Genomic DNA, 20,135 nt, shown 5'->3' on the forward strand with positions numbered 1-20,135 from the left:
TCAAGATTTTTTAACAGATTCACTCTCGTTTTCTTTTCTTTTGGGACTTATTTGTAGAGATAAACAAGATGTTCATGTATTCAAGAAATACTAGACTGATGATCCACGTTACCAGATCATTAATAAGAATCTCCGGGATTCTTATAAGAGCGTCTACTAACATCTTCAATTTTATTCTTTCATGGATCACCGTTATTTCTTGATAATTAATATCGTATCTATCTTTGAGTAGATTCTAAGGACTCGTCAATATGTTTGCTAAGAAAAATACTTGCTATTGCTTTCTCTTGTTCGGAACAATTGTTATTTTCATTCAGGGTTTCTAAAATACCGATTGATTCGAGACGTTTTTCTACATTCATAACCCATGTTAATTAGTTGTTCTCACTTGATTCTAAAGGAGCAAATTTAAGCCTTTCAAATTCGACATTTTCTATTATCAAAAAGATGAACAACATAAATCATAATCATAATCAACTTCTATTCATAGACAAATAATAAAATGAAATTAGAATCATTTTAAATTCATAAGTAGCAAACAACAGAATAATCGCATGATTACAAATGATAAAACCACAAGAGCAGGATAGAATATAGATTCACCCGGTGGTATATTAGCAACAATGATGATAGCTAGTATGACCAATACAATAGGAAAAATCATCCTTGTGTGAATCATCTTTACAAAAAAAACTTTTTGAGAGTGGTAATCTGAGAAAATGAAGATTGATTTGTGAAAATGTGAAAAACAGAGATGTTTATTTTATATTTGAAAAATATAGTCGTTGTAACGTCGTCAGTTGACGTTAACAACCGTTATGTATATATAACCGTTGTAACGTCGTTAGTTGACGTTGACTGTTATGTACTCGTTGTATTAATAATAATTTTAATAAAAGATTTTATTAGTACAAATACGATTACTATAAATACATTTAGTATAAATACGTTTAGTATAAATACGAAGATTAAGAGAATAAACATATTATGCATAAATAATAAATAATAAATTTTAAGAATAAACATCAGTATGTATGAAATAAATAATAATTAATTGCATAAGTAATCATAAATGTTAGATAACATAAATATAAATGTTAGTGAAGTTAATAAGAGTTAGATTACAGAAATATAATTCAGGCGGTATAACCGACCATATATAACTTAAATAACATAAATATAAATGTTAGTGAAGTTAATAAAAGTTAGATTACATAAATATAATTCAGGCGGTATAACCGACCATATATAACTTAAATAACATAAATATAAATGTTAGTGAAGTTAATAAAAGTTGGATTACAGAAATATAATTCAGGCGGTATAATCGACCATATATAACTTAAATAACATAAATATAAATGTTAGTAAAGTTAATAAAAGTTAGATTAAAGAAGTATAATTTTACTTATGATGATAATAATATTTACCTTAGTAATAAATAATAGAAGATATCGTTAAAGAATTTCTTACCTTGATTAGTGACTTGTGCTTGCTTAGATAAACCTTGATTATACGGAGCACTTCGTGCTGATAACGTGTTATAATTTAGGAGTTTATAACTACCTTTAATGGCTTGGTTCTTGACAATAGACTACAAAAATTAAAGAAGATCGAAGTAGAGAACAAAACATATTTTGTTCAATAGATGGGGTAATCAATATGGTAGTTTACACCCGCATTTATAGTAAATAATTTATAGTACATGGTAGGTGATACAGTAATAAAATATATAATATTGCCAGCCACAATTGACTTTACAACAAACACTTTTTAAATGACTAAGACCAATTTTAACCATAATCCCAAGTGATAGTGAGGTGTAGTCAGATGATGCACTTTTTGAAGAAAAAGTGATTTGAATATAAGCTACTTCTTTAAAAGAAATATTTTTCGAACGGCAACCATAGGGCGGTGGTTAAGAAGGTTAAATATCTGGCATATTTGAATAACCGTCACTAAAATGTCAATATTAACCACTATGTACAATTAAGTATGTTAACGACAGCTCTAAGGCCGTCGTTAGAAAAATCCTTAGAAGGTTAATTTCATATTTTCAGAATTAAGAGACTTGCCTATACTTTTCGTTTGTTAACCAAAGAAGCTTTCGACAACAACGAAAACTTAGATAAAATCCGAGAAGCTTTAGAAGACGTTTTCTTCTCCACATGTAAACTATCCGAATCCTCTTGAACATCATAAACCGGGGCGTTCGATTCATCAACATATTCTTCATGATGTATATCTCTCAAAAGCCGAAGCATTTCGTGTGCTTTTGCTTTCCCGTTATCATTTTATTAATCGAAATTGAAACCAAAGCCGGGATCACTCCTTCATCCATAACCAACCGACAATAATGAACGCTTTGAGAACATAACGAAAGAAGAATCTCCAAAGCTTGTTCTTGTTCATCACAACTTTCACTTTCGAGAATTCTAGCAACAAACGATATGCACCCGTTTGTCTCGGCGATTATACTTTTATTATCTTGATTTCCGCATAGATTCGTTAGTATTGCGATACAGTATCTTGAAAGCGACTCATCTTCGGAAAGCATAACCAGTTTCGGGATTAGGTCTCAGGAAACAATCAATGAACGAACGTTTCTGGTCAAAGTCAAATCATAGAGAATCTTAAGGGCCTGCGTTTGAATTTCGGAGATTTGGGTATCGAGAATCTTGAAGAGACGAGTAACAGAGCCGGATGAAGAAATTTCTGATCGACCATTTTGATTCGAAGACAACTCTTCTATGATAGCAAGGGCTTCTTCACTTCGAATTCAAGAAATTCGGCAATTAAAACGTACGCATCTTTGCTCAAGTACTTTATACATCTGCAAATAATATTTTTTACTTAAACCAACACATGAAATGTGTTGAGTCCCCAAAATAATTAAGGATTTAATTATGACAAAACTGTAATTTATTTACACTAAAATGTTATGTGCAGCCAGCACAAGTTTGTTTATGTTGTTTATGTACAGTCAGCTAATATAGCTGTGTCGAGTGTGTAGTATGCTGGCTGTTCTACCAGCACAAGGTAGAATGTATTCTTCGAATCAGCACAGGATGAGTACTCAGCTAATTAAGAATATCAAGTGACTCAGCATATGAAGAACCAGTAGATCTGGATAGCAGCATACAACACAAGACAGCCATGCTCCATTACAAGCATGGTAGTTTCCCAGAGTGGTCTACATCAACGCACTATTCAACAGAAGTCGAAGACAAAGTTGAACAGAAAAGGACAGGAGTCGGCGGCTGACAAGTGACTTTACAAGACCACGTGGGAATGCAGAAGTGGAACGCATGTGCAGACATGTGTTATACTTTATTCATACCTAGAGAACACAACATTCCATTTGTTTAAATCAAATGGTAGTGCCAAACCGAATTGGTGTGTTCCTGCAAATAGCTACCTAAGAGGAAAGAAGGAGAGCACGCCTTCTGACACAATTGTCCACAAGTACAAAGCATCCAATGTACTAGTGGACAATAGATTAATTACACGGACAATAGAACTACTATATATTGCTGTATTCACTGTTGTATCAACTAGTGGTGTGGGGTTTCATTATTTAGAGTCCTAAACGTGTAATAGCTTTTAGTTTACCTCTTAGCTATAATCTAGGTAATCTGTATCAACCAACTATCATTCCGCCAAGGATAGTTGTAATTCTTTGTGATTCAATCAATAAAGAATAACCGTTGAAAATTACCTGTGACTCTATCTAATTTGCATGCTTGAATACATAATCGAGTTTAACTGTTTAGTTAATTGAAAAGTAATTGTATTCACCTCCCTATACAATACTCCTGTAGTTATTAAGGGACCAACAAAATGACATACGCAAATAATACAATAACCCTGTAGAGGTGGCAAGATGGGCGGGTCAGTAATGGTTTGGGTTGAAACAAGGCACTTTTGGTAACCGGTCAAAACAGGTTTCCATGGGTTGGGTTGACAAACAACCATTTCTTTTTGTTTATTTTGTAAACTTGTTTGATTTTAAGAGAGATAAAGATAGTTAATCATGGATACAAAAGCATTCTTAGAGAAATTTAAACATAAACAAAAATCAATTCATAGAACCATTTTGAAGGTTGTTTAACTTAAAAAATATATATTGGACTGACATCAACTGGTTTGACCTTACACTTATATTTTAGGCTGACCCAGAGGATAGAAATGGATAACAAAGGGTTGACTTCTACTCATTAATAACAACAACAACAACAACAATACCCATAAGCACTTGTCCTCAACATATATAATAAAATAATACTCCGTACCAAAGTAACTGTCGCATTTGACTTTTGAAAGTCCTTTTTAAACTTTGAATTTAAAAATTAAAGACTATAATGTACGCAGTCTAGCAGGATTACTCTCTGGCTGTTTCCAACCCATCCCTGGCCACCGCTAAATATTCGCCCTAGACGGGATTCGAACCTGAAACCTCTCTGCAAGGAACTCATAGCCCCAACCACTGGGTTATTTAGTGATGGTTGTAAAAAAAAGAAGAAGTTAACAAACCTGCATTTGGTAACCAAAATCAGCAACAATAAACATCCAATCCTCAAACATTTGAACTCGAACATTTGAACTCTTCGGGTGGATCTTGTTCACGGTCAACATAAAAGTCAACCTCTGAAGAATTATAATCTTGACTTTGAACAACGGTATCGTTGTCTACGCATCCGGATGTTAATGATTTCGTGTACTTATTTAACAAATCCAAAAGGAATAATAGAATTTGTTTTTTTGGTTGTTTGTTGTTTTCTTCACCGATTTGTTTGAGAAGTTTTTTTATGGATCTTCGTTCGGATAAAAGAGATCTATGAGATGTTAATTGAAGCTTTTGAGCGGCTATTCGAATATACTCGATGTTGTTTTCTTTTTCTAATTGGTTAACATTTCGGTATCCTTCGAGTATCGCTCTAACTGCTTTTCCCGCTTCTTCTTCAGATGTATCTAAACTAAATTTCGCCAACCGAAGCTCTGAAATTATCTTCGAAATCTGCATGCAACAGTTTATCAATTTCTGATTTCAAACAACATACATCAAACAATGGAACTAGATCAAAAATACTTGAACAAAGTTTGAATCAAAGTTTCAAAAATCGCTACTCGGGCAGTATCTTAGGTAGTACTTGGCAACTCGGAGAGTACTCGGATGTTGACCAAGTTTGACTTTGATTTTGACAGATTTTCCTTGTAATTCCAAGTTTGACCGAGTACCAGCCGAGTTTGACCAAGTTTGAGCAAGTTGGAAGTCATAAAATTAATAGATAAGTGGACTAACCTTTGATTCAAGAATAACAGGAACCATATTTTGGATCTGAGTCAGCCCCTGTTCTAACAAGTTTTTCGATTTTTTACATCTTGACAGAACTGTATTTCCTGTTAGAGCCTGAACATATGCAACATAAACCAAGATCATAAACTTTTTGTTGATCATACAATACAAGTAATAATAAATAATAATGAATATAAAACTCTCATTTGTCAAAATTAGATAATTAAGTTGACTTATCATCTAAAAAGGCGAATTTTTTTACGAACATACCAAGTAGAGCTTACTCGACTCACAACAATCACGAATCAACATTTTGGCTTTATCAATTGCACCATTTAATATAACAAGTTCTTTAATCCCGAATGAACATTGAGGCCTGGCTGCTTCTATTTCGGGAAATATTCTATCGACCCGGTCAACCAACTTCATTAATTCTGTGCACATAACCCTATGCACCTGATATAACACCAATATGTCACAAACATATAAAGCTCCAAGCTTTATCATATTCATATAATAATTAAAAAAATAAAAATAAAAATCTGTTAAAGTTTTTCCCTATTCAGGTTCCCCAAAAGAGAGTTGTGGTCAGTGGCGGTACCAGGATTCCAAGTCACCGGGGGCAAAAAAAAAAATTAAAAACCGTGACAATTTTTTGGGCAAAATATGGAGATTTTGGGGCAAAAAATGGAGGTTTTTAAGCAAATTAAAGAGGTTTTGGGGCAAAATTTTAACATTTGTGGACAAAATTTGAAGGTTTTGGGGTAAAATTTGGAGATTTTTGGGCAAAATTTAAAGGTTTTGGGGCAAAATATATAGGTTTTGGGGCAAAAAAAAATCCACTGGGGCAAAGTCGAAAAATCCATAAATTTTACACTGAAAATTGCAAATCCACTGGGGGCGGCTGCCCCCGCCTGTCCCCATTAAAAACCGCCCCTGGTTGTGGTATAACCAGATTAATCCGTGACCGTTTGACCACCACAAAATTTGAACCAGATACCTCTTGCAAGGATCTAAGGGCCTAACGGCCCAATTACCGGGATGGTTAAAACTTGATCTTATATCATATAATGGTAATTGTATATCACAATTTATTAACTAATTGCCATTAATTTGTACAAACCTTGATGTCATGAGGCGATGGCAGTTTCTCAACAACTTCAGCAACATCAGTCCCCATTTTCTGAATGAAAACACAAGTTTTTGGTTCATAAAAGAAGTTTATTATAAGCTTAAACACATAACTGATAATAGGGCATTAATGGAGTGCTAAATTGAATTGATTGTGATTTATGGACGTATAACATAACATGTACTAATAAACAATTTAAGACCTTATTATATATCTGGAAATATAATGATAACCCAATTGCAAACTGGAAATTTGCAATAGGTTAGTTTATTATAAGACCTTATTATATATCTTAACTAGTGAAATAACCTGTGGAATCACGGGTTTGTTTAATTTTTTTTTTTTTTTTTTTTTTTTTGGTAAAAAACAGAAAAAGAAAATAGAAAAAGCCCAACCATCAAAAAGATGACTGAGGCCCAATTACAATACAGGACACCCTAGTGATTTTTATAACCAAAAAATCAGAGAGCCCAAAGTTAAAAGAAAATGATACAATCCTTTGAACAATAGATAACGAAACACTAAAGATTACTTTTCATAACCGTTGATACAGTAATTATTTGGCTATGATTAACAACCAGTCATTCATGGATACGTAGTTGGTGAACAATAATTCAAAGAGCAACTTAGTCCATTCATTTTCTTTAAAATGACAAGTATAAATGGTTGGCTGTTTTGTGGGGGTAATATACCATCAAAGAGATTTTGTTTTAACATGAAGAGATATATTTACCTTTCCTGAATTGTTGACGATGAAGCTACCAGTTTTCAGTCCTGTAAATGACTGATATGATTGTTGAGGTCGACCCGTCATTCTCCATCCACGTACCTCTATAGCAACATTATAGACGAGATTAGCTGACCAAAACATAAATTTATATTTTTGAAAGAGGTGTGTACCTGCATCATCAATGGTATCACCAACTAAGAAACTTAACCATCCGAGACTAAGTCTCCCGATCTCCATTAACTTGTAGAAATCACGCTGACAAAGAAAGTATGATCCATTGCTTAGTTGAAATCTAGACAAGTCTCTTCCAAAAGAATCTTCCCACCGGGAGTTAATTTCCGAGATCTCACGTCCCACACCTTCATTAGTGTATACCAGGCTTGCACCACATTCAAGTATTTCCAACCCGCTTATGACAGCAATAGACACAATAACTTCATCTTCAACTTTCAATGAGTTTCCAATTGGCCAATAGCTTAGCCATATACCGACTTCACCAGATTCAGGTTTCCCAAAGACTTTAGGACTGTATATCAAATCATTACCATTAGTCATACTGATTCTAGCAGACCACACCATATCCTCGCCCGATATTGTATATCTGAAAGTTACATTCAATCCCTTGAGAGAACTATTCCTTGGAGAAGAAGGCACACTAAAGGACAAAGTTGTCGATTGTGACGTATACCCAGGTGTCAGTTTTGGATGCTTTATGTCTGGTAGAGATGTGCTCATTATATTTATATCGAATTCATACAACATCTGCACCGCAAGAACAAAAAAGTTCAGTCAATTGTATGTTAACAAGTTAGAAGGTGGTAATTTTATAGAGGAATAAATTACCTGAATATAGCGACTTCTGCCTTTTGTGAGCTCATAATCACCAACCAAGCACACCTCATGATTTTGATATTCTTTTACCCAAATCAAGTGTCCCAAATCATTTTCATCAATTTTGGAAACCAGCAACAACTTAACAAAGCCTTGAACTTCAGACAGATTTATACAGCCTTCATAACCAAACTTTTGCAACGTGAATAGGCCTGATTGAAAAGTTATTATCTCTAGTGACGTACAGTCATAGATAAACAATTCTGCAAGTCGAATTGGGAGACATACAAGTCTTTTAAGTCTTGTACAGTTTCTTAAGTCGAGAACCAGCAGGTTTTCAAGATGACTGTAAATGGGCAGATCTTCAAATAGACCGCTGCCCAGTTTCACATATTGCAAAGATGATTGGTCATTGAAACTCAGAGGAAAATTATCCGCTGACTCAAGATTGCATTCGTCGAGAAATAATGTTTGTAATAACTTTGGTAAGTGAAAGGATGGCTCTTCTGTACTTTCTAAACCAGAAGTAGAAGCTTCGATGTCTACTGTTGTATGTCTTTGCTCCATCTTATTAAGCTTTAAACACCCTGTCATGTTCAATATTGCAAGTCTTTCAAGGTTTACAATGGTCCTACAAACATGAAACAGACTGTCACAGTTCCAGAGAATCATTTTCTCAAGATTAGGCATCCGGTCAATATTGTGGATTCTTAAGAGATTGTGTGATTCCTTAAGATCTAGAAACTTGAGTGAACGAAGAACCTGTTGCAAAAGTTACAAGATCAAGTTAGGATTGTACATCTGTATGAAAACCTTGAAAAACTGAGAGCTTAACGTCTTGTTTGTTTTTCAGTCTGCAGATCTTATTATGTCCTACGTATGCGCGCACGCAAACGTTTTATTGCAGATTGTTTGTTTTTATGAAGACATAAGATAAGATAATGTCTTATTTTGTCTGCAGACTTAAAAATATGTTTCTTAGTGTTGTAGACATGATTAAGTTATTTTGGATACATATAAACAAACCGTTTTCATTATTCAACATACATACAATCCTAATCTTGAGACAAAAACATCTTAAAAAAACAAACAACACCTAAAAGTCAAAGCGGACTACAAATTTACCGTGGGTGGTTCAAATTCATTCAAGCAACTGGAACTCATATCTAAAGCAACCATGTTCCCCATGAATATCTCAGAATGTATGGTACTTTCGTTGAATCCAACCCAAGAGAGCCATACTAAATCTTCCGTTAAACCCTCATATGATCCTTTGAATTTCACAAAATTGAGCTTGAGCAACCTCAGTTCATCCATCTGTTGAAGTGCATCGGTTGGAAGCTGTTGGGGTACACAAAAATGTGAAACAGAATCAGAATTAGTGTTCAAATGACACTGTTTTGCAAACTTACGGTCATGTAAGTATTAGTGTTAAAGAATGAGTTCACAAATTTTATAGAAAAACAAATGTATGGCCAATTGGTTGACTGCGGGTAATAAGCAATCCGTACTATAGTAGTGATGGATTTTTTTAAACAAAACTGAAACTCCACAAATTACACATTAACAAATCGAACTAAGGCCGTCAATATAAAGTAAAGTGTACCTCGGTTTTATTGATAGCACCCTCTTCTATTAGCTTTCGATAATCAAGTGCTAGACCTTTGGCCTTTGAACTCTAAATCCGAATGAAAATAAAAGACAAAATTACTTCGGTCGTCCTTGAACTTGTACCTAAATCACACAGGTCGTCCTTAATCTTTTTTTTTTACTTAGGTCGTCACTATCCTTTTAAAACGTACCACCCGTCATCCTTCTGTCTACTAGCCGTCCACTTGATCCGTTAACCCACCTCATGTGCGTCCCACGTGAGGGTATTTATGTACTTTTCACCTTGTTGTCCCATTAATATCTCACCTACTCTCGTTTTCCCCCAATTCTACCAGATACCCATTTTCCCTCCTAAATCACCCCCAATTCGTTCACTTTTCTTAAACCTAATCTGAATCAATTCAACCATGAAACCCAACATTACTAAGTTCTACCAGATTCGCGATGACGATGTAACTTACAATCTTGAGGAGCTCTATGGTAAGCATTTCTCCATAATTTGATTATTAATACTAACATTGTTGTATAAAATACGCCAATTTTAACCTAAATTCTATGTTATGCAGAACATACCTCTACATTATTTTCAATACAGTTGAATCATGGTGGTCATTTTACTGATGCACCTGGAAGAAGATATTTGGATGGCAAGGTAACCTACGTCGATGCCCTTGACACTGATTTCTTTTCATATCACGAACTTGCTGATATTATTCAGGATTTGGGTTACAATGGTCATGAAGTCATGCTTTTTCACTTTTTAAAGCCTAATTATGATCTGGATTATGGTTTAGAACCGTTAGGATGTGATGATGATATAAGACTATTATCCAAGTATGCAATGGAATTTAAGATAATTAGTATATTCACTGAACATGGGTTGAAACCCAAAGTAAACCCATTTAGGAGTCCTACAGCTAGGGTTAATTTTGTGTTAGAAGAGATTGTAGATGAAGAAACTAGACCAACTAAGATTGAAAAACCAACCAAAAAGCCTGCATTGAATCCAAAGAAGCTGCTATTAGAGTACAATGAGAGTCAAGTATTAGATGAGAGTCAAGTATTAAATGATAGTCAAGGAAAAACACCTAGTGTTGTTGTTGATGAATTCCAACAAAATGAATTTGAAACACATAGTGAAGCTGCCAATGATGGTCAAGATATCCAACAGGATGAATCTGAACCACATGATAATATTGAAGATGCCAATGATGAAGATGCCAATGATGAACAACATGTGTGAGGTGTTGAATAGATGGTTGGTTGATGCTAGGGATAAACCAATTATAACTGCATTAGAGTATGTGAGAGAGTATTTGATGAAGAGGATAGTTAATGTGTTGGGTAAGTGCAAAAACAATGATCAACTGTTAACTCCTTATGCAACCAAACAATTTGAAGTCATTAAGAAGGAAGCAAGTAAGTTAACTGTGCTTTGGAGTGGTAGTCAGCAATACCAAGTGAATGGTCCTCATGGTGAACAAGTTGCTGTTGATTTTGGGAACAAAGAGTGTGCTTGTAGGAAGTGGGAGATTACTGGTATTCCTTGCAAACATGTTGTTGCTGCACTTTACAACTTAAATGCAAATGATGATCAAGTTGGTCCACCAGATGAAGTAGGTGCACCAGAGCATTGGGTTCACCCAGTTTATAGGATGGACACTTGGAAAAATACATATACATTTACCATAAACCTTGTTAATGGTAGATCTATGTGGCCCAAGTCTAATGTTCCTTATACCCTAATGCCACCAAAGAAAATAGCAAGAGCAGGTAGGCCAAAGAAAAATAGAAGGAAAGGGTTAGAAGAGAAAGACAACATTAGCACAGATGGAAGGTTGTCTAAAAAAGGGATTATCATGCAATGTTCAAATTGCAAAGAGTATGGCCACAACAAAAGAGGGTGTTCAAATGGGGGAACTAGTGGAACAAGCAAGAAGAGGACCAGAAATGCTTCAACCAGTGGAACAAGCAAGAAGAAGTCAAAGAATTGAAGTTAAAGCAAGTTATTGTGTTGTCTTTTAAACTTTGTAATGTTATTGGGTGTACTGGTACTTTAATTGTGATGTTATTGTGTTGTTGTCTTTTGAACTGGTACTTTAATCCTGATGGTATGTAATTTATGTCTGTATTTGGAACTATATTTAGGTATTTTGTGACTGTGGTATCATGTACTCTTGTTTCAACATAATGTGTTTGTTATTTTGTGTGTTTCCAGTTTGTAACATTTCACATTCCAGTTTGTAATACTCTGTGTGTAACATGGAGTAATGTACATATAAATGAATCAACTAAGAAATGAGTAATGTACAACAGATCTTTCATTCATTCATTAGTTCATACAAAAAACATTGGTTCTTATTAACCAAAACTATTACAACAGAGATTTCATTCTTTCATTCATTCATTGAAATCAATTAACCCAAACGATAATGAGGATAAAGAGGATCACAAAAAACATAATCTTCCACTTTCTTGAATTTACTTGTTCATCTTCCAATAGTTCTTCCAATAATTCATTGGGTCTTATTACCTCTGTACTGTTAATCGGTGGATCCACCCAAATGAACGACCTGCAGTCAGAAAACTAACCACGAATTCGATTCAATTAGGTGTATAACATTACACAAAGTTTTAACCCTTTAAATTATACAAAAAATAAATAAAAATATTACCAGTGTAGGACATGAATAATATCGACGACCAGGATTTTTAATAGTTTTCGCCTTACGAATAACCGCTCTCTTGCCACAATTGCAGAACACCATTGTTGATTGAAAATTGTATCGAAGGTTTTTTTTAATATGGAATTAGGGTTTATAGAGCATCTGAGTTGAATTGGGGGAAAACATGAGTAGGTGAGGGTATTAATAGGACAACAAGGTGAAAAGTACATAAATACCCTCACGTGGGACGCACATGAGATGGGTTAACGGATCAAGTGGACGGCTAGTAGACAGAAGGATGACGGGTGGTACGTTTTAAAAGGATAGTGACGACCTAAGTAAAAAAAAAGATTAAGGACGACCTGTGTGATTTAGGTACAAGTTCAAGGACGACCGAAGTAATTTTGTCAAAATAAAAAGAACCAACTCTTAGATGAAGCTGGAGGGGTTAGCTGAATGAAAAAAAAAAAACAAAGGTTGGCTTAAATATCCACGTATGATCAATAGAAGCATCTAACCTTTTTTCCTCTCAGTATGTTGTAGGAGTCCTTGTTACGCCAAACTCTGCTACGTTCGGCAACTGTTGGTGATTCTCGATCCACAACACTTCTCCCCATACCTTTAAGTAATCTATGCATCATTATTTTATTTTCTGCTGTAATATATAGAAATGATCTCTTAATTAAAGCTTCAATTCTAGCGTAATCAGACTCCAATATTTTAACAACATAATCCACATCTTCGGAAACAAAGAAACAAGCAATATGTAAAAACAACTGTTTCTCTGATTCAGGTAATGAATCATAACCTTTTTTAAGTACATTATAAATATCCTCATTAAAATCTCTTTCAAGTAAACTCAATTCACTTTCCCATGATGCGATGGTGTTCAAACGTGACAACGAGGATCCCAACACTCTAAGAGCCAGTGGATTTCCACCACAATAATGTACCACTAAATGTGCAAGCTCATTGTAACCATCTTTTGGAAATTTAGACCGGAAAGCATGATGACTTAAAAGCTCTAATGATTCATCGGGACTAAGTAATTCCATTTTGTACTCTTTACACCTCTTAGATGAAGAAGTAATCCAACTACTTATATCATTATCCGCGGTTATTATAATCTTGCTTTCTTTGTTAATAATACCGGATCCAAGCAAGTCTTCCAATTGATGCTCTTTAACAATGTCATCAAGAACAATAAGTGCTTTTGTCATTGCCAAGAGCATTTCAATCTCAGCGGTACCCTGACACACGTTATGTATTAATTTTGTGTGCTTGCCCTTTGAAATGTCCCTGCAAAGCTGTTGTTGTAGTAGAGCCATTCCATGCAACTCTTTACATCTAGTTCCAATATTTTCAACAATGCTATAGCTTTCATAACACTGACCGTAAGAATATACGATGAACTGGGCCAATGTTGACTTGCCACTTCCTGGCATGCCATGAATTGCAACAAATTCGGCTTCAGATGGTTCTCTTAACCAGGAATTGCATATCTTCTCACATCGAGCATCCATCCCTTTTACATTAGGTGAAACAAAAATTTGTTTACGATCGAGTCTCTTGTAAATGCTGTTGACAATCTCCTTTATAAATTTAGTTTCAGACCTGTAACACAAAAAGGAAACTAATAAGTACTTCAGCATGTGAAGTTGAAAGTTGTTTGACAACATTAGTTAAAATAATGCTTGATAACCAATTTATGTTCAATATTGCACATTGTTGGTTAATATCACCTCCTAAAATACAAATGAATCCAAACCAATCTAAGACTTGATACTAAAAACAAGTAGTTGACCCCAAAAAACCCAATTTATAGCTTGTTACTGATACCCCCTTCCTATTTTGTTGACTAACTGAGAACTATCATGATTCAAGGTATACAACCTAGAGATGATTGATTTAATTATTATTTATTTATTTACTCCCTCTGTCTCAAAATAACAACTGTGCCGTTTGACTTTTCAAAGTCTTTCCTTTCGAATTTTGACTTTAAATATTTTAATTTGTACTCTATAATATTAGATAAAAGTTATATATATATATATATATATATATATATATATATATATATATATATATATATATATATATATATATATATATATATATATATATATATATATATATATATATATATATATATATATATGAATTCGGTTTTAAAATGTGTTTTTATTGATATAATTTTCATCGGATACTATATATAACATAAACCAACATATTTAGAGTCAAAGTTGTTTAAGAAAGAATCAAAAAGTGAAACTGGGACAATAATTGTAGGATGGTAGGAGTATTATTTTATGAAAAAGAAAAACAATACTAGAGTACCGTACCCATCAAGATGCATGCCAATCACACTGGCAACCTCCGTAAGGGCTGCCTTCCACTTATTGACATTATCTTCCGTCCATCGTCCGAAGGACTTAGTTTCAATCATGAAACTTCCTCTAAGATTACCAACATCTGAAGGATCCACCTTATAAAAAACCGGTAAAACGAAATGCTTATCTCCCATTTGGTCAAGGATCAATGAAAGTTCATCAAGGCACCAGGTTGAAGTTGCATAGTTTTCAGACAATACAATTATTGAAGCATCAGATGATTCGATTGCTTTCTCTATTTCTGGCTTCAACTTTTCACCTCTTTCGGCATCATCACTATCTCTAAATGTCAGAATCCCAGCCAGCTTTAACGCGTCATTAAGATGATCGGTGAAACCGTAACGAGTATCTATGCCTCTAAAGCTTAGAAATACATCATAGATGCTACCATTAGCCCTTGGAAGAGCCATGTTGCTGGAAGAGGCCATCTGAAAGTGGATAAAAAATATGTGAAGCTAAGATGAAATATAAACGTCTCAAAAGTCGTCTAATAACGCCAAAAACGTACATATGTGTATCATCAATCAATACTGATTTTACTATTACTCCGCATGTCATGTTTTCTTTTATGGGTGATCACATGTACACAACCTATTTTTGTTATGAACACAACCATCATGTTTTACGGTAACAAAAATGGGTTGTGTACATATCACTCCCCTTATATATATTACTCCGTATATTAAATACGTAGTAGTTGATTTAAAATTCAATACACAGTACACTATTACGAATAATATACGGGGAAATACTTCCAAAAATTATTGTTGTGAAACTAAACATGAAAATTTCTATAGTGAAAGTCATGGGTTCAATTCAAGGCACCTCAGTTATTCGCTAGCAATGACTCCGAACTGCTCAAGAGATAGTCGCCTAAAAAAAGAACCCATCATATACAACCTCATTCGTCACCACCACCACCGGCTGCGGTCGATTTTATCACCACACCACCATTGGCTGCCGGAGCCTTCATCAAAGCCATTGTTGTCTGCCAGCAGTTGGGACGTCGGCTAGTTAAAAACTTTCCGATGAAGGATGTGGGTTTTCCGTTGTTGCTTCACATATATACACTCTCTCTCCCTTCTTCATTATTAGTCAGAAGAACTTATAACGGCGGTGGCAGGGAAAATTCTCTCTCATACATTCACTAATATATCTCTCTTTTGGGTGGTCAGATGATGAAGGTGGTCGTTGCAAACCTTTCAAAACCCACGGCCGCTGGACCCCAAGAAATCCGTTGTCGACCATATCTTATTGGCGGTGACCCGTTACCGGTCTTAATGTGGTTATTTCTTTTTTTCCGATTTTTTTCCTGTTGTTTGTTTATCAATTACGTATATTATTTAATTATTGATTATTGATATTTATTTACTTTTTTTTATGAGTTTTGATTAGACCTTATTTAATGGTGATGGAATGTGATGAGTGTTTTTGTGGGGTATAGTGATGATTTGGCAAAAGTGATAGCGTGATTGTGTGATGGAATTTGTAGTGGTATGGGTAATAGTTGTGTGATGGAGTTATTTTATTATTTTAATTGATTTAATTTAATTATAAATAGAATTAATTAAATTGTGATTGGCCGAAAACCCCATCACTCCCATTTTCTTCCATATGATGGACTCATCACGCCATGGATTTTCTTCCATATGATGGTAGTGATTTTGGATTGATTACGCTCCACTAAATAAGGTCTTAGTTCAATCTCAAAAATTTTGTACACATACTACGGAGTATACAAGAACAAAAAGCAATACTACATGCGTGGTGTAGGGAGAAGGTGAGATGTAGACATTTCTTCTCTTGTCTTTGGATAAAGATAAGTCGTTCCACCCAGAGTGATATACTCCAAGAAGTATAGAAAGTCCCCTCTCTCTTTGATGGATAAAAAGATTGTTTCCGAATCTCTAGCTAATAAATATGAAAATTTTAAAAAATATATATATATATAAAATATAACATGAGACGTCATTAAAATAGTATGATCAAATTTCCATGAGTTTTAAATCCTGCACATTCAATTTAGGCTCTAAGTGGCAGTCAAATCGCCAATAAATCGACGTTTGCTGTTAATTCAATTAATACCTTCAAGTCTGCGTGTGCAGTTTTTTTAAAGAGGTTACCATAAACTGTAGACATGTACCTTATTTAACAAATATGAATACAACATTATACAACACTTGTTATATAAAATAAATGGAAGGGAAACCCAACCATAGTGTAAAAAACATTTTATTAAAATGGAAGGGAAACCATTTAATTAAAACGGCCTCAAATACGGTTATTGATCTGTGAAGAGCTTTCAACTGTCCTCATTCAGCATCCCTTTTCAGTCCTACATTCTAATTAGTCTTAATGTAATATAATAAATCCAAATGTGGCCACACATGTATATAGGTAGACCAAGATCTATCGCAATTGTTACATGCTAGTAACAGGTATGTACATGCGATATGACACACATGACCAAATCAAGACCTAAACTTGATTTAGAAAACAACCCTTTTATAGAATAAAATCGAAAACCGTACGAAATTCATCCAAAGGTGCTAATAACTTATACCAACTACGAAGGAATTCAAATATCAAATCATGAATCATGTGGAAATGGAATTTGAAAAAATATAAATCAAAGTTGTCAAATATTTTGATTAAAATGCAGATTATTCAAACATAATAAGAATGAATTGATAAATATGTGTATCTACCTTAATTTTGGCATCCTTCAAACGATACAACCCCCAACGTATTAGGGTTTTGAAAAGTTGCCTCCGAATTAGGGTTATTGTGTGACGACTTGTTGTTTATGATCGTCAGTTTCGCTCTCATCGAATGAAGCAGATGTGTTTGATTAAAAGTTGATCATATATTGAGTGAAGATTGGAACTGGCGATACAGGGTTGATTATGAAATAAGATTTGGCGACTGTGTGTGCAGTAGCGATTATAGGATCAAAATTAAATGAGTTCCTCTACTACAATCTGATTGGTACTTTGTAAAAAAATTTCTCCAAAATATAGCTATTTACTTCAAAAAAACCGGCGATATTAAAAATATATGGGGTCATGTCTTTAAATTTAGTGGTGTCTTTTAAAATTTTAGTAGTAATTTACAAAAAGAAATTATAATATAGTGGGGTCCAAGGAACCCATTGCTTTGCATGTAAACTCGCCTATGTAGGTGTGTGTGTTCATGGATCGAATAGAAGTTGATATGACGGTTATATAAAATCGGTTTTTGAAGACGTAGTTGTGAATCGCAGTATTTGTTACGCGTTAGAGTTGTTAGAATGGTAATTTAGGAAAGACACGTAAATTTAACATCAGAGAGATAATTCTGACATTAGGTAAACCTTAACCATTAGATTGACCCAGAATAACCTCTAATGGTGGGGATTAGCTAATTTAATTCACTTTATTAAAATCTGAAGTAAATATAACTTTTTTTATAATGGGGGATGATTCTTACACACACTTTTTTTATCCTCATACACCAATTGAGTATTATTAGAAGAGCAAAATGTTAAAATAGGTGTGTGAGGATCAAAAAAGTGTGTGTGAAAATCATCCCCCTTTTATAATAGATAGAGTAGATTATTAAAGTGTATAACTAAGCATAAATATTCAAACATCAACGCTTGTAAACCACAAAAACATACATAATACATAATTAATAATTAATACATATTAAAATAAATAAATTAAATATTGATATTAAAAATCTAACCTGCTAATTATGGTCACCAAAAGGGCTATGCCTGAATACACTCAAAAACTGCTATCAATAGCTAGCTCCAACAAACTTTCTGAATTACACCCTAATTATAAAAATGTTCAATTTTTAAGATGAAACTAATCCACTTTTACAAAATAAAATTCTAAAAAAAGTAATCTTTTGTGGGTAATCTTGTTTTAATTTAAAAACTAACCGAGATATGATACACAAAAAGGTTTCTCGATCACAAAAAAACCTGCAAAATCAAATCAATTTTTCTTTTTTCTTACAAAAACCCCAACTTGTTTATTAATTAATACAAAAAACCAAAACCCTCAATTCACATGGTCGAATCAAGCCATCCTTAAAAGAAATTCAATCGAAATGAAAAAGCCAAGAAACATCAATTAAAAGTTTTGGGTACCCAGAAAAAGAGGGTAAAGAATAAAGTTTTGGAGCAAAACAGAACACAAGTTGACAAAGTTAAGAAAGAGACTAATATTAGGAATTAGGAATCTTAATAGTAGAATTGAAGATGGTATGTTTTATGATATTGGGTCAATTAACTTGAGCAACAAATTTTTTTTTTTTTTTTTTCTTGCGAAAAAACGAAAACTCATATAGAAACGAGAACGTTTTCCAAAAGAAAACGCTCTCAACAGGAATACAAAATGACAAGGGAAAACGGGGAAACTCGCACTTAAAAAAGAATCATTTAAACAAAAACTATCTATTAACCAGCTTCCCTAACATCCCTAAAGAAACCTTACAAACATTTAAACCAAACTAAAACAAAAAAATACGCGAAATACAAGGAACGGAACTAAACCTGACCACAACAATCAACCTCGAGGACCTGCCCTTTTCAGCAACCTTGAGCAACAATTATACTTGTAAAACAGGGGAAAGTAATAGCACCAAATGTTAGAAAGTAATTGTGACGACCCGGAAATTTCCGACCAAATTTAAACTTGATCTTTATATGATTTCGACACGATAAGCAAAGTCTGTAATGTTGAGTCTCAAAATTTTTGAACTGTTTCTTATATTCAATTGACCTTCGACTGTTCTCGACGATTCACAAACAACTATTTGTAAATAGATACATATATATTTAAATATGTATATATACAAATATATTATAAATTGAAATAATATATGATTTAAATTGTAAGGACTAAAAATTTTAAAATAATAAATGATATAATAAAGTTATTATGAATCTATATATGATTTTTTAATAATAATGAATATTAAATATTCAAATATCTAATATAAGTGTTACATAATTAATAGTATGCAAGGTTAATACATGTAGTAATATATAGATATAAAAATTGAAACATGTAAATTTTTATTACTAGTATTACCAATAGATATTATAATTAATAATCAGTACTATTATTATAGTTATCATTATTATTAATTATTATTAAACTTTCTATTATTACTAAAATTACAAAATTTTTATAATTATTGTTATTATCATTACTATCATTAATATTATTATTATTTATGTCATTATTATTATTATTAATAACTATTATTATAAGTGATATTATTATTATTATTATTATTATTATTATTATTATTATTAGTGATATAAAAAGTGTTATCATTATTAATATATTACATTTGCTAATTATTAATATTAATTAGATATTATACATATAAAATCAAATAAAAGGATCCAAATCTGTTAAACTTACCTATCTAACTTTATCTAATTTGTTCTTGTCTCTAATCTTGTTAACAGATAAAATTC

General features: G+C 33.3%; 1 protein-coding gene and 1 pseudogene across 7 annotated transcripts in view; both read right to left on the reverse strand.

Moving 5' to 3' along the window:
* Nucleotides 1-18,731, reverse strand: part of LOC139861720 (disease resistance protein RML1A-like) — a 37,090-nt gene extending 18,359 nt beyond the window's left edge. For 2 of the 7 annotated variants that reach the window (XR_011763916.1, XR_011763915.1), the window contains exons 1-13: nucleotides 18,383-18,715; nucleotides 15,482-16,567; nucleotides 14,609-15,084; nucleotides 12,785-13,880; nucleotides 9,596-9,667; nucleotides 9,115-9,330; nucleotides 8,002-8,751; nucleotides 7,329-7,920; nucleotides 7,162-7,259; nucleotides 6,420-6,479; nucleotides 5,567-5,752; nucleotides 5,303-5,410; nucleotides 4,534-5,017 (exon numbers count right to left, since the gene is read on the reverse strand). Coding sequence is in view for 1 of the 7 variants with exons in the window: in XM_071850217.1 (XP_071706318.1) it covers nucleotides 4,577-5,017; nucleotides 5,303-5,410; nucleotides 5,567-5,752; nucleotides 6,420-6,479; nucleotides 7,162-7,259; nucleotides 7,329-7,920; nucleotides 8,002-8,751; nucleotides 9,115-9,330; nucleotides 9,596-9,667; nucleotides 12,785-13,880; nucleotides 14,609-15,084 (4,095 nt within the window). In the remaining 6 variants the exon portion in view is untranslated. Of the gene's footprint in view, nucleotides 1-2,698; nucleotides 2,834-4,533; nucleotides 5,018-5,302; nucleotides 5,411-5,566; nucleotides 5,753-6,419; nucleotides 6,480-7,161; nucleotides 7,260-7,328; nucleotides 7,921-8,001; nucleotides 8,752-9,114; nucleotides 9,331-9,595; nucleotides 9,668-12,784; nucleotides 13,881-14,608; nucleotides 15,085-15,481; nucleotides 16,992-18,382 lie in introns of those variants that run through there. The other 5 variants (XR_011763913.1, XR_011763911.1, XM_071850217.1 and 2 more) reach the window with 5 other exon arrangements.
* On the reverse strand, nucleotides 2,076-4,475 carry LOC139863814 (U-box domain-containing protein 5-like; annotated as a pseudogene).
* Nucleotides 18,732-20,135: the final 1,404 nt, after the last annotated feature.

The sequence above is a fragment of the Rutidosis leptorrhynchoides genome, chromosome 8, assembly GCF_046630445.1.
Source record: "Rutidosis leptorrhynchoides isolate AG116_Rl617_1_P2 chromosome 8, CSIRO_AGI_Rlap_v1, whole genome shotgun sequence".
Classification (NCBI taxonomy): domain Eukaryota; kingdom Viridiplantae; phylum Streptophyta; class Magnoliopsida; order Asterales; family Asteraceae; genus Rutidosis; species Rutidosis leptorrhynchoides.